We start from the raw sequence: 25250 nt of genomic DNA, 5'->3' as shown, positions 1-25250 counted from the left end.
GTATGGAACTTGGAATTCAAAAATTATTAAAAAATTAATTAAAAATAATTTTGTGTATAATTAGAAAAAAACAAAATAAAAACATTCTTTAAAAAAAGTTTAAAAAAACCCCAATGTTAACTTATCTTTCTGAGCTTAGGAAAGTTTACAACTTATAATTTTATAGTTTTTTCACTTGTAATCCTAATAATGGAAGAAGGAGGAGCTACCAAAATATATGAATTTAAATATTGGACAACCTATAATGGTTAAGACAACCATTAGGCAAGAACCAGCATACCAGGAGTGCAGAACAAGTGGGGCAGAGGCATTGTTATTTGTGGGCACTTGCAGGAAGGTGGAGCTTTTGATTTGGGATTCCAGGTCAGAGGGGAAAACTGAAGTGAAGCTAGAGGCACCATCCCTTCCCCATCCCAGGATTAAAAGTGTTTTCCCTAATACTTCTCATTAAAAAAAAAAAAAAATGAACCAATGAACCAGCAAATAAGAAAGAACCCAATCATAGAAACTTACTATGGGAATAAAGAAGATGGGAACTCATTTTCAAAGGACACTAAACTAAAAAAAAAAGCTTCTTCTACCCCAAAGAGTACTAAATGGCTCCCTTCCAAGAGAGAATTTATGTAAGAACTCAAAAAAGACTTTAAATATCAAATGAGAGAGACTGAGGAAAAACTAAAAAACTAACTAACTAAAAGCCATCCAAGAAAGAACAAGGAGATTATGAAAAAAGTTAATCAACTAGAAAGAAGATACAGAATTTAAAGAAAATAATTCTTTGAAAATTAGAATTGGACAAGGGGAAGCCAGTGAAGATATGAGACCAAGAAATAATAAAACAAAATATAAAGAATGAAAAAATAGAAATGTGAAACATCTTATAAGAAAAACAACAGATCTGGAGAACAGGTCTAAAAGAGAAAATATAAGAATAGTTGGACCAACTGAAAGCTATGACCAAAAGGAGAATCTTAACACAAAGATACAAGAAATAATCCAAGAAAATTGTTTTGGAGTGATAGAATATGAGAGGAAAGTAGGAATATACAAAATTCACTGATAACCACTTCAAAGAGATCTTTTGTGGAAAACACATAGGAATATTATTGCCAAATTTCAAAAATCCCAGATCAAAGAGAAAATTTTACAAGAAACAAGGAAAAAAATAATTCAAATATGCTGGGAGCTACAAATAGAATGGTACAGAAATTATCAGCAGCCACAATAAAAGACTGCAGATCCTGGAATCATATCTACCAACAAGCAAAAGAACGAGGCCTGTGGCCAAAAATATCATATTCAGCAAAATTACTCTAATATTAAATAAAAAAAAAAGACATTCAACAAATTTGAAGGTTTTCAGGACTTTCAACCAAACTCAAACTTAATAGAAAATTTAACATGTAAGAGTCAATATCAAAGATTAATTTCAAGGAACTAAATACGGACAAATTGTTTATGTTTTTTTACATGGAAATGTATACTATATGTTTAAGATTGACATCAGTAATTGGGTAGCTCAAAAGAAAGGATTGGGCCAGAGCTGAGTATGATCTGACTCTGAAAAGCAAAACTCAGTAAAAATAGTAATTGTTATACAGATGAGGTGCAGAGTAAGAATAGACAGAGACATAGAGGAGAGAGGAAGGCTAGTAGTTCTGAAAACTTACATCATGAATAGGATAAATAGGCAGCGCTACATACATATCACAAAGGGCATGGAATCCTCCAAAAGCTATAAAGTAATGACGGCAAGGATGGGGTGGGGAGGAAGCAAAAGGTGGGGGAAGAAGACAAGGGAGGGATCTGCAGGTGGGGGGAGATTAACTAATAGCAAGGCAAGGTAAGGAGCAGAAGAACTAGCAGGGATAGGAAAGAAGAGATACATACAAATACTATCAAGGATCTAGAATAAAAATTATTAGAAGAAAAAAAAGTAGGGCTAGTAATCACTAATCGTAGACAAAGTCAAACTTAAAGATTCAATCAAAAGAGACATCTACCTTTTATATCAGCCATAATTAATATTGTTTTAGATGCATATGGGTAAATGTATGTGTCTTTGAAGATATGTATGCATGTCGCTCTATATATGTGTGTATACAGATTATGTATATGTGTATGGGTCTGGATGAATATGAATGTATGTGTGTATCTATATATATATATATACATAAGTTTTGCTTAACTATAATCTGCTTGGGGGTAGTAGGGGGGAGTGGGATGAAAAAGGGGAAAAAAGATTAAAGTAAAAAAATGTGTATAGTAGAAATCTAAATAACAACCTACAAGAAAGCAAAGATTCCTTTCATGATTATAATTTATTTTATTACATACGCTTTCTTGAAATGGAAATTTATTGTTATATATTTTGAATCCTCCCTGATGTTCTGTGGGCACATGCCAATATTTTGTTTTTTCATTTTCCTTTTTTTTTCTATTTTTTTCTTATTTGTATTCAGTGCAATAAATAAAAATTTAAAAACCAAAACAAAACGTACTCATCATTCTTTATTTAAAATCCATCATCACCCCTTTGGTAAGACATGGAGAGTAATATGCTTTACCTTCTTTGTTCTAGTCCTGTCATTGTATTGGTCAGAGTTCTCAATTGTTATAAAACCCTTTTTCTTTGTGATATTGTCATTAAATTGTTTTTCCTGGTTCATAGTTTAGAGAGATCTTCTTAGTTTACTATAAAACCATCCTATCTTTTTTTTTTTTTTTAAAAGATTCAATAGTATTCTATTATACTCAAGGATAAACATATGAATGTTTTTTTTGTATCATATGGGCCCTTGTCCTCTTTTTTTTTTTTTTAAATCATTTCAGGATATATGCTTAGTAGTAGCATCATCAGATCAAATGGCATACATACTTTAGTGACTTTGGGACATGGTTCCATATAAGGTTCCATATTACTTTACAAAATGGCTGGACCAATATATAGCCCTCCCAACAATTGTTAATGTGCCCTTCTCTTCCTAGTCTCTCTATCAATTTGTCATTTTTCCATTTTGTCATTTTTGTCAATTTCATGGGTATGAAGTGAAATCTCAGAGATACTTTAACTTGAATTTCTCTAGTAGTGAATTAGAACATTTTTTCATGTATTATTTTTTTTATATGGGAATATTTATTAAATAGTAAATGAAACATAAGTAACTGAAAACATCCTTCTAGTTTTCCTTTGTTTTTACTAGTCCTTAGATAAAGCAAAATTCAAATTTTCCAGATTTGAAAGGTATTTTTTTTTACTGAACAAAATAGCTCAATATAACCCTTTTTAATACTTTTTTGTCATTTTATGTTAATATAGTTCCATGCTAATTTTAGCTTAATCCTCCATAATTACTCAAAAATAATTCAGTTAATCTATCCACATAGGAAAAAGCAAGTGAGTGAAAAGTGAGTTACTATCATATTCAGTGGGCTGGATAATCCACAGGGCTCATCATCAGTATATGTATTTTGGAGGGACATTTCAAATGGATATGACATAGGCCCAAGCTGAACAAAAGAAGGAGGGCAGAATGGATTGTCTTCAGGAAATTTCACTGTTCTTTTTTAGGACTTCAAATTTCTTCTTGAAAAAAAAAAAAAAAAGATAAGCCTTTGTTAACACCAATATGCTTCCCAAAATTCTACATTGGGTGCAAGTCAAGGAATACCATCTCCAAAAAAAATTAAGTTGAAGAGTGGCAGATGATGAATATGAGTAGACAACATTATATATTACAAATGGAGAACTTAGAGGAAAAAGGATTACATCAGAAAAATGTATTACCATTAAAAAATTTCTTACTGAGAGTTAGTGATGTCTAATGGAAAGACCATGTATTCAATTGGTATTTGTGCAATATCTAGAAATCTAAAGGAAGGCTCAATGGACAAGAGTTGCAAAAAGACATGGATGGTTTGAGACCATTGCAGGAAATAACCACATTGATAAGGTCACAGACAATTGAAAATATTCTCCACAAAGTCAAAAAAATTTCTCAGTAAGCTGAAAAGGCTGTAGTTTGTGATCCATGTTGTTAATGGACTAGGCTTAGTTCTTCTAATTTAAGTACTCTTATAAAATCTTGATTATGATAGTGCTCCCACAAAACAAGAAGTATGAAGACAATTCAAATTTACTTAGATTCTACAACTACTGAAAATTTTCCTTTAAAATAAATTACTCGCATATTGTTATTTCAATGGATATAATGGAATTTGGGTCATCTTTGGAATTTTTATCTTTGATTACGATGAAAAATGTATTGCAAAACGTTTTGTCCCCTCCCAGATAAACTTTGTTTCCTACCATTCAATAAAGATTAGTCAGTTATCACAAATTAAGCCAGATGTAAAGATGTCTTTGGACTGTAATGAAAGTGTCCATTCTGGATGTGTTTGAGTAGCTAAGTTAATAAGTATTACAAGAAAACTTGAAGTTTGCTTTGAAGCAAAAGAATGTTTCTAGAAATTGTGCAATAAATAAGAAGTTCATCTTGGAAAAGTACTGACGTTTTAAAGCCCGACTTTAAGCCCATTGCCTAACATACATAACTGTGGAATGCTGGGGAACAACAGCTGCTGATAGACCAACTAAGTATGTATCAATAGAAATGTGACTTTTTTTTTTTTTTTTTAGCAGTCCAAGAAAATTGATAGGACTAAAATACCTAAACTGGCAATAAACTGCAAAACAAATTGCACCTATATCAGACAAACAGGGTTTTAGTAGAGCTGTCATACATATACTGCTGGATAATGACCAAAATCTAAAGAAACTGACAATACCTCTGCTTCAGCTGGTTGTGCTCTCCTTCCCAAATTACCCTGTACTTACCTGCTTTGTGTTTATTTGAATTTATTCACTTTTTTATTCTGTATATGCTTATAAAAGGGCTCATTGTCTTCTCCATTAAAATAATTTGAAGAGAGATCTTTCCACACTTTGTATTTGTATTCCTAGAGCCTTACAAGAATGCTTGGAACATTGTAGGTACTTGACAACTGCTTGTCAATCAATTGTAATTGAGTGAAAAAAATTATATGCAAAAGTAATTTTTGAAATTCCATGAACAAAGGGTCAAGGTGACAGAGATATTAGATGTTCAAAGCAGGGATTCCTCACCAGCTCTCTAGTGAATTTTGGAGGGAATCCTTCCAGAATAAAAGGGAGAAATTATTTCCTTTCTCCCCCCATTGACTATGGCATTATAATTTCTGACTGTAATAACATTTATGGAGTGCCTATTTTGTACCTCCTTCTGAAGACCAAAACAAAAGACATGACCCCTTGCCTCATAAAGTGTGTACATTAATAATTATGATATAATATAGAATATGTCCTAAGAGAAGTACAAAGTCCATATGGTAGTTCAGAGAAAGGAAAGATTACTCTGGGTTCAGGGAATAAGGGTAGGCTTCATGAAGCAGATATTTGAAATGCCCATTAAAGAAGGAGAATTAGGCCAACTAAACTGGAGGTGGATATGATGGCAGGAAGGACCAAAGGCATTAAGTATATAAAGTAATACAGGGTAGTCTGTACAGAGTGTAGGGTATACAAAACTCCCCAATGGAAGATAAAGGTAGAAAGCTAAGTTGGAGTAAAATACTGAAAGAACAAGAGTGTCAGGTTAAGAATTTGTCTTTTATTTGGTAGATAATAGGGAGCCATTTTTTGTTTTTAAGAAAAGGGACATGATTAATTTAGCAACCTTTCTAGATCACAAGAGATCAGAAGCAGAATTAGTGGAAGAAGATGGGTCGATCATTCAACCTGAGCTTCAGTTTCTTTTATAAAATAAGGCTATTAATTCTTCCTGGGCAACAAGAGTACTGTTCAATTCTGCACACATATATTGCATCTAGGATATACTATAACATATATAACATGTATAAGACTGCCTGCCATTTAAGGGAGGGGTTGGAGGTAGGGAAGGGAAAAGTCGGAACAGAAGTGAGTGCAAGGGATAATGTTGTAAAAAATTACCCATGCATATATACTGTCAATAAAATTACAATAAAAAAAAATAAAATGAGGCTATTAATAATTTCACATTCAACTTTTTAGGATATTAGTTTTGGGAACATAGCACTTGGTAAAACTGAAAAGGCTATACAAATTTGAATTGCTGTTGCTAAATATCTTCACTTGGATGTAATTTTTGCCTTCCTTCTCTCCCCTCAAATATAAACATGTGCATAAAATCAAACATCATGTTTGGAATTAAAACAATTTTCCATCCAGACTTTTCCAATTTTGTTATTGTCAGGAGTTGGTTTTTTCCATTTTTTTCCTCTTCCTTTCTCACTGAGCAGTTAAGGGAATAGGTGGTTGGTTGAGGTAGTAAACATGCATTTAAGCAGCACCTTATATATTCCACTCTTTATGCTAAGCACTAGGGATACAAAGAAAGGCAAGAACAACAAAAAAATCCTCAAGTTCACATTTTAAGGGGGGGGAGGGGGTTACAACACTATGTGCAAACAAGATATAGCTAGGACAAATTGGAAATAATAAGGGCAGAGCTAAAGGCAGAAAAGAGCCAATTACTCCCTTTTACATGAACTTCTCATGTATGGAGTAACATTTTCCTCCAGCTCTTCCTTTCTTTAATTCTCTAAGGGAATAATAAGAGGTGAATATAAAATTCCCGAAGTGACTATTTCAGAAAGGTTAATCCTGTTCTGTTACAAATCTCATCAGGCCTGCTAACTTTTAATGCTTAGCAGAATCCAATTCATTTATTATTTCTTGCTTTTGGGAAGCTACAAAAATATTAATCAATAGAATCTCTTTTTATTCATTTTATACTCCCAACTAAAGTCCCAATGATTAAATTGGAATCTCCCCCATTGTCAAAAATACATCAGAATATAAAAATCTCTTTCTCCTGTTATATCGTAACATATATCATCTTTGTAGGTTGCATTTATTTACCCTAAAAACAGTCACAAATTAGTAATACAGTGAAAATTCTCTAAGAATATTGTCTTAAAGGAACTAATTTCTTTTTTTAACAGTAAGTAAAATGAACTTTTAAGAATCATGGATTGGGATATAGGCTCAGTTCTATCAACAAAAGACAAAAACAGAGCCACCAAATGTGTTTTCAGGAATGGGAATAGCTCGTCATTCTCTATCCCTTTTGTGTTGAAGTTGTGAAGTTTGTCTATGAGCTTGATGAAATAATGTATACCTAAAATTTGTAATTGAATAGCTAAAGGAGCAGCATTACCCATGATGGTCTTAGAAAGCACAATCAAGCTCCAAGAACTGGGTCATCCTTTGGAGCTATAGAAAAAGAACTCAGCTCTCTGAGAACTTCCTCTCGAGAGGAATCTTTCTTTACTTTTTCCTTAGAACTTCTAAAGCACACGAGTATTCCTTCTTCCCTCATTGGCAATGGCATCTTAAGATTAAAACAATTTGGGAAATGCTGCACCCAGTAGAGAGCAGGTACAGGGTTGTGGAGATTTGGCTTCAGGAACCTACAAGAGCAATCTGTCCTGTAGATATGACTTGTCCAAGGGGAAAAATGTGAGATCATGAGAAAAGATATAGGGACACGGCAATGAATGAAGCAGCTAAAGAGTGTCTACACGAACTCCAATAACTCCCATCATTCAATTAACCAATGTTTATTAAACATCTATGTGTTAGGCACTGTGACAAGTGCTAGGGATACAAAAAGAGGCAAAAGATAGTCTCTGTCTTCAAGGAACTTAGATTCTCATGAAGGAGACAACATGCAAAAAATATATATACAAAAATAATTCAAAGAGGGAAAAGCACTAAGATGAAATTTTAGATGGGACTAAAAAGAATGTGAATAAATAACTTTACTTACATAATTTCAAATTGTGTTCCAGAATGTCTGGATCTTAGTTTTGTTGATAGCTGTCTATTGTGCAAGATGAGGTAGCTAAAGACCAAATCAAGGTTCATTTTTTTTTAGTGACCTGGTTAACACTACCAACATCTTATACGAAGTGTACATTTTGCTGCTTCTATAATCTTTTTTTTTTACTTTGGAGACTTCAGATCTCGAGGTCCTACTTAAACTATCCCCCAAATGGCTATTGTGTTCATCTCTATCATAAGTCAATTTGGTAGTGTGGTATAAGTGAATGCTTTTTATAGCATAACACTGGGTTTCCTCCACTGAAGACATAGGGTTTTCCTCTGTAACTTTTGGAGGAATAGAGCTAAGACAGGTTCTTGAAAACTATGCCAACAAATTTTGTTCAAGGTAAATAGGTTACAAATAGAACAAACTGTGTCTACCTCACATATCATGAGATTCAATTCATAGTAGGTGGCTAGGTCAAAATTATTTTTGTGGTCCGAAGAACTCATTAATCTTTCTGTGGAGGACTATCTGGGTTTTGATTTTTGAAATGAAAGAATACACATGATTTTTTTTAAGCACTGCATTGTTATCAGATTTGTTTTTATTGTTTCATAGCTTTGTGTCTTCCTCCTCTGAACAGGTATTAACAATGAAATGAGAAAAATCCAGCTTCCTCTAGAAAGCACCAAATAATGGGATGGTATAATCCATACATTAAATAAGTCAGCAGATAGGTAAAAGAGGAGTGTAAGGTAAAGCTTTTAGGAATGTATAAAGGAGCAGCAGGCTGATTTCAGAAAAACCTGGACTTAAATATGATCTGATACTAAGTGAAGTGAGCAGAATCAGGAGAGCATTGTATATAGTAAACAGCAAGATTATGTGATGATCAACTATGCCAGCCTTAGTTCTTGTCAGCAATACTGTGATCCAAGATCATTCCAATAGCCTTGGGATGGAAAATTCAGACAGAACTATGAAAACAATGCAAATGGACCCATACTATTTTCACTTTTTTCCCCCTTCTGGTGATTTTTCTCTTTTGTTTTTCTTTCACACCATGAATAAAATGGAAATATGTTAAAAATGATTATACATATATAACATCAAATTGTTTAATATCTTGGGGAGAGAAGAGGGAAAAAAATCTGGAATTCAAAAATCTTACAAAAGTAAATGTTGAAAATTATTTTAACATGTAATCAGAAAAAATGGAATACTAATTGGAAGGGGGGAGTAAATAAACTGTTACAAATCATCAAAAAATGTATAAAGGATTATTTGCTGCAGGTCTTCAAGGGGATTCCCCATGGATTTAACTCCTTTCAAATAGGCAGATTAGCAAATAGGCAATAATTTATAATTTGAGACAGGGACCGAAAATACCGAAAGGTATTTGTAAAGCGCTTTACAAACCTTAAAACGCTATATAGATATTACTGAGAAAGCAAGATTTGAATCCATCTTGCTGACAACAAAGCTACCTCTCATATAAGAGGGAAAAATCTGACAGTATGTTCACCTTCTGCCCCTATTCTCACTTTCAGACCGAACAATTGTCTTCGGTCCTTCTACTGTGGACACTTCCTCTAAACTTCAGCTTGGTCTCTGCCTTTGTTTTTAATCGTTCTTACTCGGGGTCATTGTGGATTTTTTTTTTTTAATTATTCTTAACAAGGCTGGGAAGTTCGTTGCTCTCCTGCTCTACTTACAAGGAGCGGCGTATAAATACAAATAACGACGTTCGACAGGATTCCAGCCTCCACCGTCGCCCCGCAGGCGCGTGTACCGTTCTGGGGCGCGCGCAGAACCCCGGAGAATGTAGCAGCGGCTTCTGGCGGGGCGGGTGAGGGTGAAAGGCGTGCGCGTGCGAGATCCGTGCAGCTTCCGGCACGGGTCCACTTGATCCCTAGGTAGCCCGTGGGGGAGGGGTGCGCGCCTAGCGCGCGGCTTCCGGCGCGGGCCGTTGGAGGAAGGACGCGCGCTCGCTGCCGACGCCCGGCAGCGCGCACGAAGACCTGTGCGGCTTCCAGCGCGGGCCCGCTCTGGGCTTCCCTAGGCGCGCGGACGCCGCCGCGGTTCTTCTCCCCCTCCCCCCACAGCCCTCCAAGGGTCCGCGAAGCCGGACATGGCGCCACAAACCCCCATCCGAGGGCTGTAGGGCCCCGTTCCGCCAGGGGAGCGGGCCGTCGCCAGCACGGCCAGAAGCTCCCCTCAGCTCTGGAGCCGGAGGTGAGCCTGGGGCCCCGGGTCACTCAGATTAGGTAGACTCAGTACCTCGCCTGGCTTGGTGGGTCGAGAGGCGCCCAGGCTGTGGCTACTCTTCTCTGGGGCTTAGCGGCGCCGGATTCGAGCCATGAGGGTGGGGGCAAAGGGGCGGGTTTGAAACCACCGGCGGGAAGGGAAAGGAAGAACCAAACGGGATTGGGGCGGGGGTCTCCGCGTCCGGGGCAAAGGTAACCGGAAGTCGGGGCTGGAGAAGGGGCGGGCTCTCCCGCCTGGCTGGGGGACAGCGCGAACAGGTGCCGGTTCTCCGGCAAGCCCAAACAAGCGCACCGGTCCGTGGGGCTGGGCCGGCCCGCCCGTTGAGTCAGCTTTTTCTCTTTTGGTTGGTCATGTTTGGACACGTCAGGAGGCGGACGTCCCGGGGAGCTAAGTCCCGACTTGTCTGCTCGCTGAGGGTATTTAAACTCGAGCCGGAGTAACGCCGTTACTTGCCGGCTTTTGTGTTTTTTTAGGAGCTGTGGTCTCCTGTCAGATCCGAGAGAGTTCCACCCGTCTTTATCCAGGTAAGCAGCTTTTCATTCCCAGCAAGCCCGGGGTTTCTCTCTTATGCCCTTTTTCTGGATCGTTTTACTCCTCTGTTCATTTGTGACTGGTTAGCGTCTTATTTTGTGTCTTTCGTTAAGCGATTTAGGTTTTCTTACATTTGTGTCATTTGTGTTTCTCTTTTCCTGATTTTAGGCAAATGTGCAATACCAAAATGTCTTCTGACACAGATGGTGCCTTAAGCACCTCACAAATTCCAGCTTCGGAACAAGAGGCTCTGGTTAGTATTTTTATCAAAAGTATTCAGCTTCCTTTGGTCTTTTTGTGCATGGGGCTTTCAACTAAAAGTAAAAAACCCAAAAAAAAATCATAATTTGATTTTTCTCTTCTAAATACATTGTAGGTAGACTTTGATAAAATTGTCCCCCTCAAACAACTCTGTGCTGAAAAATCAGAATCTTAATTTTGACTGGTTAGCCCTATTTCGGATAGCATTTACGGAGTAAGGATTTCCCCTCTTTCCTTCCCTCATAAAACTAGCAAATGAATTGAAATTTATACTTTAGATTTTTGCCTTAAGTTTTTCTCTTTCTCCATTTTTAGCTGTTTTGAGAGTCTTAAAATTTTTAGCTTAAAATGACTAATATGACTGGTCAAGATGTACTTCATAATAATTTTATATAATGTATAGTATAAATTAAAGATTTTTGGGAGCAATTTTTCTTTTTAAGTCTACAATGTTTATTACATTTTAAATTAGAGAAGTCTTTTTTTTTCCTTGTAACTTAAGGTGTCAGTCCTTTTATCTTGTAGTATAGCTCATAGTAGATACTGAAAAAGTTCAGAGGTTTATGATCAGGCATTGATTGATTCTGTTATTATTATCTGTCTTGCTTTTAAGTTCTGTTAAAAAAAGATTATGAATAACTTTTTATGAAAATTGGCGTTTACATTTATTATATTTTTATATTTTAAAGTTGCTTTTTAAATTAATATTTGTTTAGTATTCAAATATGAATTTATTTCCATAAGCACAGGTTGTACTGGTTTGTCCTCAAGTTGTGATCTCATAGCTCCACAAGTTAAACAGTATAATTGTTAGTATTTGAATGGAAAAAACCCATAACAGTGTGCCTATTGTTGTTTAATTGTGATCCAGTAGGTTGGTAAGAACTAGGGAAAAAAAAATTTTTTTTTAACTAGAACTATTTTCTGATAAATCCTTCCTTCCTTCCTTCCTTCCTTCCTTCCTCCCTTCCTCCCTTCCTCCCTTCCTCCCTCCCTCCCTCCCTCCCTCCCTCCCTCCCTCCCTCCCTCCCTCCCTCCCTCCCTCCCTCCCTCCCTCCCCCTCTGGACCTCATCTTCTTCATCTGTAAAATTCTAGATACTGTGATTCTTTGATTAGACTTCCATGACAGTCCATAGGGTGTCTGGTTAAAGAATAGATTAGGAACTAATAGGGAATTTATAAAGGTCATCTGGTCCTGTTTCCTCGTTTTGCAGATGAATAAGGTGAGACCCAGAAGTTGCAAATCAAAGTTTTGAATCTGAGTCCTATTACTCCAAATCCAGTACTACCATACCATACTTTATAATTTCATTTATTTTTATTATTATGTGTTATTAAGTATTAAGAAACTCATGTTTGTAGAAATATTTTTAAGTGTTATAGATCATTTTTTACTTTATAGGTTCGACCAAAACCATTGCTCTTGAAGTTGTTGAAGTTTGCTGGTGCACAGAAAGACACATTTACAATGAAGGAGGTAAGTTATATTTAGAGACTATAAAGGAAGTAAGTTGTATTTCGAGATGAAATACAACTAAATTTCTTTTGTTCAGCCTAAAGTTGAATGCAGTAATGGTGAAATAGTAGCATTGTGGAGGAATTTTTTCAGCAGCTAGGAAGATGAAATAATGGAAGGTATTTGACTCTTCTTATAGATGTGTAACACTTTAATATACTGCTCTTATTACTAATTGGAAAATACTAGTATTAAGTTTCAAGTGGAAGAGACAGGGAGGTCATAGGAAAGATAATGTTTGTACCTTAAGTACTATTGAGCTGTGGACACTTTATATAATATGAACTGCATATTAACTCATGGATTATTCTTCTATTTACAGTGGTATCACATCCAAAGTTGTGGTCTTCTTCCCAAATTCTCTTATGTAGAATTACCTTTTCCTTTTCCTAAGTCAGAAATTTCATTCTCATCATGTTATTTAAAAATAATTTTACACTACTGTGGTCATTATATTACTCTCCTTCCCTGGGGTAATTATAATTTTCTTTAAAAAGATCTTTTTAATCCAAAAGAATCTCTGTGGAATTTTGATGGGTAAAAGAGAAGGAAGGAGACTTTTAGCAGAAGTCTTTGGTTTTACTTTATACCTATTGTGGGTTTCACTACTTTTGCCTTGATTCAGTTATCATATAGTTGGGTAAGCAGGAATTAGAGTGCTTCTTTCCCTTGAGCTTGATCTATCAGAAGAGATAGGTCACTTTGTTGTTCACCAGGAAGGGGAAAGAGGAAGATTATCTAAGAAGATTTTCATTATTTTTACCTTCCCAACCAGGGGAGTTCTTAAGTAGCATTTGTTTTTAGTCTACATGCTTATTTAAAATTCATCAAGTTAAATAGTTTTAAGACCAATAATTTAGGTTTTATCTTCCCCCCCTCCCCAATTTCATATTATGCCTCCAAAGAAACGTTAGATTTCAATTCATTGTACATTTATGAAGTACCTAGTACATGCAAAGGTTCAAGGTTTCAGAAACAGTGAAAATAGATTTGGTATTGAAGAGCATGCTTTCTATTGGGAGATTGGAAATACAGCATTTAATTAACTACTTGCAAAAGGGATTAGGAAAAATTGTAAGGCTTTCAGAAGGAGATGATGGCACTAAGATTGTGTCTGGAAGGAATCTAAGATTTCTGAGCTTTAACTAAGTTTAGAGAACCAGAATTAGGCCAGATTGGGTGGAAGAGAGAGTACATGAATAAAAGGATATGTAAGATATTTGGAAGGAGAAGCAGCAGTTAGAAAGGATTTTAGATTCCATGTTCTAAGGAGTTCATTTTTTACTCTAGAGCAAATAATACTGAAGTAATATGACTGGACTTCTATTTGGCAATTGTATGAAGGATGGATTGGAAAGGGAAAATTAGAATAAAAAGTTAGGAAGTTATTGGAATAGTCCAGGCAATAGATAAGGGTCTAAGGTAAGGTGGTGCTTATGTGAATCTGAAAGAAAGGGATTTAATGAAAATAGAGTTGAGAAAACTTGACAACAGTGTGGAGTTAGAGAGAGGTAAGAATCAAGGATGTCTTGAATTTGTGCATCTGGGTGACTGAAAAGGAGGATGGTGCTCAGCAAAAAGAGAGCTGTTTGGAATAAGGGCAGATTCAAGAGAAAAGATGGGTTCTTTTGGACATTTGGATATCATTCATTGGAAATGTACTGAAACCCAAGAGATTATTTTTGATAATACTGATTTTGTAATTATCTGCATAAAGATAATAACTGAACCCACGGGAGAATATGAGATAACTGAGAATGGTCAAAGAGAGTTAGGAGAAAAACAAGACAGATCTTTGGGGATTTCATTTTACTAGTGGATGAGGAAATTGACAATATTTAAACTAGTAGGAGAACTATCACAGAGTAGGAGCAGAATAGGGGGAGATTTCATAAGAGAAGGGGGTGTCAATAGTTGAAAATAAAAAACAGAGGGAAGAGAGGGATTAATCTATTATTATATATGTAGCAGTGACATGTGGCTGGTCTAGTGAGATTCTTAGATCTTAGGGTGTTTATTCAGGGTTGTAATGAGGGAAGTAGAGAGGGAGAGAGCAGAACCCACACTTATTTAGGAATTTAAATGAATGGTATGGTAACTAGAATGAGAGGAGACAGTAGGAGTACTTGGTAAAGTTTTTAGTTTTTTAGTTTTGGCATTTGTGAAAACAAATATCCTTGAGTGTAGATAAACTTTAACTTGCCCTTTCAATGAGATCCCCTGAGAGGTTGTTTTGTCTTGTTTAGAGAGCAGATAGTTTCTCTCATGGTAATGTGCTCATAGACTCTTGAGCTTTGTGACTGCAATGAACAGAAACTATAGGTGAAAAATGCTAAATCCGTGTATTTAGAAACTCTTTCAATTTAATCACTTTTGATGGAAGTATCACTGAGAATGCAGATGATCTATCAACTATCTGAAACAATATTGTGAAAAGTCAGGATTTTAGAGAAAGGCAAAAACTGCATTGCTCTCACTTCTTCAGACTTACTTAATGAATCATACCTCAATTGTTAGTAATATCTTAAGGACAGTGTGATAAGCTGGAGAGTATGCACAGAATTTTGAGTTCATGATTGATGAGGTTCAGTAGAAAGAATGGGATATGTTCAACCAGGAGAAGAGACCACTTGGGAGACATGATAGTGAGGTTTGAGCACTGTAATATGGAAAGGGCATTGGACTTGTTTCACACAGGGCAGAACTAGGGCAAGGGTGAAAATTGCAAAGAGGCATTTAAGCTTTAAGAAAAAGTTTCTAATAGCTGTGCCAGGCTGGAATGGGCTGGCTCGAGAGGTGGCAGACTACCTTTTTGTGGAGGTCTTCAAGCATAGGCTGAATGTTTATGGGTATGTTACATTGGGGATTCCTTTTATCTTTGACTTAGATTAGAGAACTGCTCTGTTTGCTCCCACTTCTCCACACCTACTCCTGAGAATACCTTGGTGGGAAGGCTACATTGATTAGTCCTCTTTTAATACACAGACTGCTTGTACTTTCTTATGTGCTCGCTCTCGCTCTCCTTCCCTTCCTCCCTTTCTCCTTCCCTTTCTCCTTCCATGTATTTTAGATTATAGCATTGGTTTCTTAGTATTTATAAATTTCATTTCTATTTCAGGTTTTATTCTATCTTGGCCAGTATATTATGTCAAAACAGTTATATGACAAAAAGCAGCAGCACATTGTTTATTGTTCAGATGACCTTCTTGGAGATCTATTTGGAGTACCAAGCTTCTCTGTGAAAGAACATAGGTAGGCTGTTTCTGTTGATTCACTCCATTTAAAAATCTGGCTATGACTTTAGATTTTTTTTTTAAACCTATAAGGTCATCTTTGTTTAGTGAAAGATTTTTATAATTATATATCATGCTAAGTGTCATGAGAGTCTTAATTAGAAACTTTGTATTGTTTTATGAAAAATTCTGAAATTTAATTCTTCAGCTTTGCCTTACTATAGCCTTACTGAACCATTATACATTACTAATCACTACTGCTATAAAGAACCTACATCTTAGCAACTTTCAAAAATACTTATTTCTTTTTTTGACATGCTGCTATGAAACTCTTGTTTTGATATTTAAATGGAACCTAGAGACCAAGTATTTTCCTTACAACTGGAATTCATTATTTTGCTTGTACATGACATTAATTTGATAGTATAGCTTCTGTTGTGTATGGTTTAATTTTTAAATGATTTTTTAATGGAAGTTTTATACATTCTGTTTACTTCCATTTTCCTATTCAGTAATTTTATTGAAACACTAGCAGGCACATAGATTATAATGTTAATTTTTCTCTTTTGAGAACTAGAAATATGATGACATATATGGTAGTCTCCAAATATACTTTTCATATGTCTGGTTACTTAAGTGATATTTTGTAGATGTTAAACTAATAGAAAAAGAGCATCAAGTAACTAGCTTAAGGTTAATATTAAAGCAGAAACAAAATTGAATAATTCTTTATGAGAAAGGTTGAAATGTTTTTCCTGTTTTGACAAATTCAGAAGAAACTGCTAAGAAGAGTATAGTTCTCTAAATCCTCAGACTAAAAATACTGTATTTATTAGCTTACTGTAATACTAATTAAGATAGGTCAGTTCTTTATATAGCTTTGAATCCTGTTGATAATATTCTAGATTGGCCCTAATATGTCAATTCAGGTTGAAACTAGCAAAACCCTTTTAATTTTTTTTCTCAATAGCATTTTATTTTTTCAGTTACGTGTAGTTTTCAACATTGATTTTTGTAAGATTTGTAGTTCCAAATTTTTTTCTCCCTTCTTCTCTTACTTCCTCCCTTCCTAAGACAGCAAACAATCCGATATGTTATACATGTACAATCATTTTAAACATATTTCCATATTAGTAATATTGTGAAAGAAAAAAAATCAGATAAAAAGGGAAAAACCATGAGGAAAAAAAAGCAAGCAAAAAAGGTGAAAATAGTATGTTTCCATCTTCATGCAGTCTCCACAGTTTTTTTCTCTGGATGCAGGTGGCATTTTCATCCCAAATCTATTGAAATTGTCTTGAATCAATGTATTGCTGAGAAGAGCCAACTAAGTCTGTCATAGTTGATCATCACATAATCTTGCTGTTATTATGTACAATGTTCTCCTGGTAGCATAACTGTTTTAAAATGTTTGGTTGTATTAATATGAATTCAATCACTGTGAAGATTTTCCATTACAGTTATATATTTTTTTTTATTCCCCCATCTAATTCCCCTCCAAGGAGATTATATGCAATGATATCTAGAAACTTGATAGCAGTCAATCAACAGGGTAAGTTGATTTTGAAAGAATTCCAAAGCGGTTTTTTTTTATTGTTTGTACTCTAGCATATCATAACTAGTTTTCATTAAATACTGCATTAATTATGTGGAATTGTAGATTTTAATTTATTTTCATAATATATGAGTTTTCGTATTCCTCATGTATAAATTTAAGTTAGAAATTATTGATTTATTGTAAAAGTTGGATAATTTAGAAGTCCTCAGTTTGTAGAAGTAATCAGGATAGCCAGAACTTAAACACTGGTAAGTGGATTCCATGTACTGGTTAGTAGTGCATTACTTTTTATCAGTGGTCCTAGTAGGACCATTGAATAAGTATTTCCATGTTTTGGAATACTTAACAGTACCACATGGATCATTGTGTTTGGGCAAATGATAATTTGCTTCTCTGTCCCCCGTGTGTGGTTCTGTTTCAGTGTAGCCTTGATAATTCAAGATTTTCCCTTCTCTAACCAGCTCCACTTAACTTCTGGAGGCCAGATTGGTTTTAGCAATTGACATGAAATTAGCAATCACTAAGCTTGAATGTCTGTCTTATACCTGTTCCCTAACTTCTGACTGAAATCTTTCTCCAAAAGAAACCAAAGCCCCTTCCCTAGGTTATCGAAAGACACCGATACAAGATAAGACATGCTCTGTGTGTTAAAATCAAGTTAAATTAAAATCAACAAGCTCTGAGAGTACAGAGATGATAATAGTAATTGACATCTTTATATAATGCTTGTGATTTAAAAAGATCTTAAATACTATGTCATTCAGAGCTCACAGCAGCTTAGTATGGGCCTGGGGTAGCCTGACTATTGAGCCTCATAGGTTAATGATTTGTCCATGATTACACACTACTTAGTGGAAGAAGCAAATTTTAAATTTAGGTTTCCTGACTCTAGTTCCAGTATACTATCTGTTATTATGCCATGCTGCCTATGCCTTTGGAGCTTATAGATTGCCCAGGCATTACTTGTGGTTGAGTCTGTTCAGTTTGTTCGGCCTAGAACTAGACTTGATTATTTTTGCATACGTATTTGTCTCTTGTCCTTGCTCCCGGACTCTGTACAGCTATAGTATAAAAGAAGCTACAGTGAATTCTTCTTATAACTATTAATGACTTTATAGCTGTTAATTTTATTTTTCATCTCAGGAGAAAAAAAATAGGTTGATAGTACTACCTTTTAATGTTTGCAAATTGAGCAGAAAAGTTAGAGTACTATATGAAGGTCAAAGGAATTAAATGGAACTGTGGATTTATGGTATCTCTATTTGAGGGGAATTTTTCATTTCCTGAAGTAAACAGAATTTATATTTAAGTTCTTAAGTCTTGTATAATGAATTGAAATTACCTTGAAATTGATCTTAATTTTGAGAGGAAGGATTTTTTTGATGGGGAGGGGAACAATGAAATTGGTATGAGCCACTTCTTGGTAAAATGTGTAGTTCTTTCAGTGTTGTGTCCAAAAAAAAAAGCAGGCTAGTTTCTTGCTCCCAACCTAAATTGTTCCTGACTTCCACAGAGCTCAGAAGTAGGGGAAGTAAGACAACTACTTTGTCTTTGATTTTGCAGACAAGTTATCATAAATAGCTACCTAAAGTTGTGATCATGGAATTGTAGACTTAGAACTAGAAGGGACCCCAGATGTTATTGAGTCCCTCTCATTTTACAAATGAGAAACCTCAGGCCCAAGAGGGTACAGTAATTCCTTGTGTTATAGTGGCACAGCCAGAATTGGTACCAAAGTTCTCTGACTTTAAACTTGCCTCTCTTCACTGTAACACATTTCTTTATGTTAACCTCATTCCTAACTTAATAATATAGGCTTAATAGTTTTAGCTTAGCTTTGAATACCTTTGAAAAGCTTTAGTAACATAATTTGTCACTCAAAACAAACTTGATAGTTAATATATGCTTAGGCCTAATCTTGTTTCTAAAATATCAGTAAATTTACTTTAAAATTAGAAAATTAAGATACTAATTTATTTTGAATTATGCGAGTCTTAGTTAATGGTTTCCTAGATTTCCACAGATGATATGTCTTCTCTTTTGTTTGTTTTAAGTTAGACACTGATTATTATTTCCAAGTTCTTTTCTTTGAAACAACCTGGACTTCCAACAGCCACTATCCCCTTTGTCCAGAATTTCTGCTACTGTCTGTCTTCCCAAACTTCCCTTCTTTGCAGCTCAAGCTCTCTCCCCAGATCCTCTGATTACTGTTCTTGATGAAGGGTCCAATATTATCTTTGTATGGGTAAAAAAATATATATATATATGGGTAAAATTTCTACCCTTCAGTTATCTAAAAGAAAGTTACTCATAATAGAGATTTGTGGCACTATCTCCTAATGCCACATTTAAAAATAATTATTACATCATATAATAAAATTTTTAGAGCCTTCAGTCTATTAAACCCATTAAATTAGAATGATATTCTTCTTGTTTTGAGGTATGGAGATATACTTAATAATATTTGAAGTCTTTATAGAGAAATATAGAAATTGCATCTTCAGATGTTATTTTCTATATCATAAATGTTCTTTTTCCTCCCCCAAAACAATAATATGTAAAATTATGCTAATATAATGGGCTATTTCACTCTATGTGTTAATAATGATAATGACTGACATTTTAAATGTGTCATGTATAATATCAATTAACCTATCAACATTTATGAGGTAGGGTATAATTAATTCAATAGAGGAAGAAACAGGTTTAAAGATGTTAAATAGCTCCCATGATCATACAGCCTCCCAAACTTAGCCAAAAGTATAAATTCTTAATTTTGAAATTTTAAGGGGAAAAATGCTATTTTAAAGAAATATTTTTGTGCTACCTATTAGGATCACATTTGACAAGGATTTCAATTGCATAAGAGATTCATGTTTTGCTGTTTTTGTTTAAATTATCTTTTCAAAACACCTTATTTATATTTTTTTCTTTAGAATTTTCTAGTCCAAACACATCTTCAAATGAAACCAGGTGTCAGCTTGAAATCAGAAGTGGTCAAAAGGTGATCTTTAAACTTTAATATTCTACTGCAGTAATTCTTTTACACTGGAAAGTGTATTACTTGTGCCTGAATTGTATTCTTAAGTTTAGTATTTATTTAGTACCTTTGTGTTGAATACTTAGGAATCTATGCAAGAGTTGCAGGAAGAGAAACCATCACCAAATTTTAATTCTAGACCAACTACCTCATCCAGAAGGAGAACACATAGTGAAACAGGTATATAATAATATTTAACTTAATTTTAAAATTTTGTTTCATTCCTACCTTGAAATTAAGTTTTACATTGACAGTAGTTGATTTAATAATCATTGCTGAAAGGATTTCTTGTTTGTTAGGCTGATGGATCTTTTGAGTTTTTTTTCTTTTCATCTTCTCTCTATATGAAAAATGCTTATTTATTTAACTCTATTTAATTTCCAATTTCTTTCCTATTAATGAATTTTAATTTTATTACAGTATGTTTTAAGATAGTTTTTTTTTTTTAAGCCACTGATAGGTAACTTCATTTGAAAAAATAAAAGTGAAGATATCTTTGGATAGAAATGTAAAAGGATAAAATTATTTAGAAATGTGTAAAAGTACATATATGTTCTTACTATACTGTGTACTTCTCTTAATAAAACAAATTAAGCACACACCCTCAATATAATACATTGACATATACGTTGCTTATGTGACCTATTGTACTAATATGTTAACATACATTATAAGAACACAAAAATAGAAGTGAAAGTATGACAGATAAAAAACAATAGTTAAATTTTTTAATGGTACATAAAATAGTAATATTTTTGGTGAAAGCAATTGAATATACTTCATTATCTTTGAAAATCCTGATAATTTAAGGTACATCATTAACATCATTAGTAATAATGGGTGGAAATGCATATTTTAAAGAAGTTTAGTAACTTCAAATTATTTTGGTTGACTTTCTGCCTGATTTAATTACATTTCATTGTATTGTTATTTTTATCTTCTAATGTGACTGATAAAGAGCTACCGCAAGCAGTTAAGAAATGACAACTCTTCCAATTTGTCCATTTGTGCCCATGCATTATTAACATTATCTTCAATCCATAGTTTCTTTGTGGGAATCTTTTTTAAGCCACTTGTCTATTTTGTGAGGTTAGTCTAGATAAACTCAGACAATACTGTATATCCACTTAACCAGCTACAATGTGTTATCATATGCTGAAAGCAAATAAAGCAATGAGAATGCCAGTCTCAATCCTTTTGTGTGGTGTCTCTCCCACTATTCCCTTAGAATACCTCAGATGTTAGTCATAATATGTGATACATCTTAAGTGAGAATATTGGTACTAAACTTTATTAAATATTAATAAAGCTTAATTTTGCTTTTTTTTTTTTTTTTTTTTTTTTTTTTAGATAAAATAAATAGAAGATTTAACATTTTTATATCTCAGTGGTTTATCTTGTGCACATAAGCCATTGCAGTCACTGGCAACTAGTCACTGGCTTTTCTTTTTTAAGTCATAGAACTAAAATCTTCTTTATAAAAGTAGCTCTTGGAGCAGCTAGGTAATGCAGTGGATAGAGCACTAGCCTTGAAGTCAGGAGGATCTGAGTTCAAATTTGGTCTCAGATACTTGGTACTTCTAACTGTGTGACTCTGGGCAAGTCACTTAACCCCAATTGCCTGGGGGGGGGAGGGGTAGCTCTTACTTATTTTGATATAGGATTCTCTAGAAATTAAATGATTAAAGTCACTTTTGCAATAAACTTGTTTTGTTCTTTTCTTTTTTTGAGATAACCAATGATAAAAATTCATATTCTAGAATATGGTATTTGTCAACATAGAGGATTTTATTTATTTTTTAAAATAAAAAAAATTAATTTTTATTCTCCTGTTACATGTAAAACAATTTTACATTTGTTTTAAAAACTTTTGAGTCCAGTTTCTCTCCCTTACTCCCTTATCCTCTTCCCATTGAGAAGGTACATGTGAAGATATGTAAAACATTTTCATAAAAGTATATTGTAAAAGAAAACAGATTTCTTGCCTCCCTTTCCCTTCAAAAGAAGAACCCTTTAAGAAAAATAAAGTTTTAAAAAAAAAAAAAAGTATGCTTCAGTCTATATTCAGACATAATCAGTTCTTTCTCAGGTAGGGCTAGCATTTTTCATCATTTCAGAGTAGTCTTGAATCATTGTATTGTTGAGAATAGCAGTCATTGACAGCTGATTATTTCCCAACGTTGCTATTACTTTGTGCACAGCACATTTCACTTTGCTTGAGTTCATGGAGGATTTTGCAGGTTTTTCTTAGAGCACTGTGCTCATCATTTCCCATAGAACAATAATATTCCATTATAATCACATACCATAATTTATTTCTCTATTTTCCAATTGATGGGTATCCCTTCAATTTCCAATTCTTTATTTTTATATTTTATATTGTGCATATATGTGTGTGCATAAATATGTAATAATATATATTATACATTATAATATTTTTATACATAGCTCAATATACATACACATACATACACTTTACATTTAAATACTTATATATACACACAATATACACACATGTATTATACATACATTTTTATACATATCAAAAGAGATGCATGATATTATACCCCTTTGGGCATAGATCATATCTTTTAATCATTTATCAATTGGAGAATGGCTATTTTTTTTTTTATTAATTTGATTCAGTTTCCAATCATTTGAGAAATGAGGAATTCGTCAGAGAAACTTGCTTTAAAATTCTTTTCACAATCACTATTGCTAATTGTATTTCCCCTTGTATATTCTATTCTGTCTTTTCACCCTGTGCTTCCTCAAAAGTGTTTTGCTTCTGTCTACTTCCTCACTCAATATGGCCTCTTCTGTCCCCTTCTTCCCTTCTTGTATTCCTTTCCTCTGCTATTTTCCCATAGGATAAGATAGATTTCTATACCATATTGGGGGTAACATACAGTGGAGCTTTTTATTTTCAAAACTATACAGAGGATTTTAAAGAAGAAAACCTCTTTATGAATTTTATAAATTGTTACTTATGGAGATACAGTTCTCCATATAGATACAGATATAATATTAGATGGCTTTTTAAAAGATTGAGAAGTTTCAGTAGAGCTGTTTTTTCTTTTCAAACATTTTTGTGTTGCATTTTAGTTCATTATGCCTATAATTCTTTTTGATGGAAAAACTTTCAATATAAATGTACATAAGGTATGTTTTAGCTAATTATAATTGTATAAATTAACACAATTTTTTCTTATTTTCTTACAAAGAAGAAAATTCGGATGAATTGCCTGGTGAAAGACACAGAAAACGGCATAAGTCAGATAGTATTTCCCTTACATTTGATGAAAGCTGTGCTCTGTGTGTCATAAGTGAGATATGCTGTGAACGAAGCAATAGCAGTGACTCAACAGAAATCCCTTCAAGTCCGGTAATCATTGCTTATTAAAATAGATTAGATAACTTGTCAGCAAAAATGTAGGTAAAGGTGGTTTGAGAGAACTTTTTTCAAAGATAGGTGTGAGCTTTTAAACTTGAAATAATATTTTCTATTTAAGGAAAGCAACTGTATAAGAACATCTAGTTATTTGAGCATATGATTTGATGATAAAATTATTATTAAACTTGATGAAAGACTTTTAAAAGAATTAGACTTAAATAGATTTTAGGAACTGGTAGCAATTTCATTCTAATGATTGGAAAAGTTTAAAAATCAAGGGCAGGACCCTCCCCCCCAGCCTCCAATTTTAACTTAGATATCCATAGTTCTTATGGGTCTGAGCATTTTAGCTGTTTCAACTACTAGGATTTGCACATTTTTTTGGAAATCTTAGTTACAACTTAAGGCAATGCCTTTATGTTTCAACTACCAGCAAGTAAGTTATTGTTAGTTATATTCACCACCTACTCACTTACCTCATATAGTGTAGTAGCTTTGAAAATGAGAAAAGGACAGATTTAGCTGGATAGAGGAAAATACTGATGTGACATTATTATGTATGACGAGACAGTGTAAATTTAACAGACATTTTATTTAGAACCTACTGTTTGTTCAGATACTGTAGGAGATGTTGATGGAAAATTAAATCATGGCTTTGATTTCCAATTTATCCATCTAGCTGTCTTATATCTTTGAAGTTAACTATTATTTCAACTGTGTAACGAGCTGTTTCACTATGTAACTGGTTTTAAGTATCCTTGACACAATGTCTTTTAATCAGAGAACCATAGATTGAGAGCTAAAAGGTAACTTAGACATCCTTTTGATTAATTCCTTTCCAGATGTTTAATTCCAGGATGTCTAATCATTGATCATTCAGCCTAAGTGAAGATTTTCTCTGGGCCATTGAATATTCTCATTTTTAGGAGATTTTTTTTTTTTTCTTAGTTTGAACTAAAATTATTCCTCTTTAATTTTTATCAATTGCGCACCAGTCAAAACAATTATGATATTGCCTCAATATGGCATTGCTTCATATGTTTGACGATTACAGTATCTCCTATTAAATGTTATTTTTTTCTAGGCTAAACATTCCTATTTCTTTTAATGAAACCTGTAGTGATTTAGAGTATTTCTCCCATCATAGTCATGCTCCAGGTTGAATATTAACTTTTCACCATTCCTTCAAACAATGTAGTACCCAGGACTAGATATAATACTCCTCAGATGCTCGTCATTATATAATGTAATTCTTAGCACCTTTGGTAGAGCACTTTTTTTTTTTTTTTTTTTGGTAGTCTTAACAGGTGATCTCATTGATTCAGATGAGTCCCAGATGAGGAGGAATCCTCTCTAGTCATGCAAATTAGCAACAATTCTGTAATTTAAAGTCTTATAGAATTGCTTGGAGGCACTGAGTTCTGAGACCAGCTCTATTTACTATTTGTTCTTGAGTTGGTATCCATGGACCTATCCATGTATAGATTTTAGGTTGCCCGTGATAAGATTTAAATGGGAAAAAATTACATCTTTATTTTCATCAAATTTCTAAATGAAATTTAACATTTTCTTCAATTCTGAGGAGGGGGTCCATAGGT

General features: G+C 34.0%; 1 protein-coding gene across 2 annotated transcripts in view; it reads left to right on the top strand.

The window, feature by feature from the left end:
- The first annotated feature begins 7661 nt into the window (after nt 1-7661).
- Nucleotides 7662-25250, top strand: part of MDM2 (MDM2 proto-oncogene) — a 33404-nt gene continuing 15815 nt past the window's right edge. Inside the window, exons 1-9 of one of the 2 annotated variants that reach the window (XM_052001034.1) lie at nt 7662-10085; nt 10592-10642; nt 10818-10902; nt 12314-12388; nt 15546-15679; nt 17163-17212; nt 20155-20222; nt 20345-20438; nt 23486-23643. In XM_052001034.1, the coding sequence (XP_051856994.1) occupies nt 10822-10902; nt 12314-12388; nt 15546-15679; nt 17163-17212; nt 20155-20222; nt 20345-20438; nt 23486-23643 (660 nt within the window). In that variant the 5' untranslated portion in view covers nt 7662-10085; nt 10592-10642; nt 10818-10821. Of the gene's footprint in view, nt 10086-10591; nt 10643-10817; nt 10903-12313; nt 12389-15545; nt 15680-17162; nt 17213-20154; nt 20223-20344; nt 20439-23482; nt 23644-25250 lie in introns of both variants that reach the window. The other variant, XM_052001033.1, reaches the window with a different exon arrangement.

Source organism: Antechinus flavipes, chromosome 5, assembly GCF_016432865.1.
Source record: "Antechinus flavipes isolate AdamAnt ecotype Samford, QLD, Australia chromosome 5, AdamAnt_v2, whole genome shotgun sequence".
NCBI lineage: Eukaryota > Metazoa > Chordata > Mammalia > Dasyuromorphia > Dasyuridae > Antechinus > Antechinus flavipes.
This window is presented reverse-complemented; position numbering and strand designations above follow the sequence as displayed.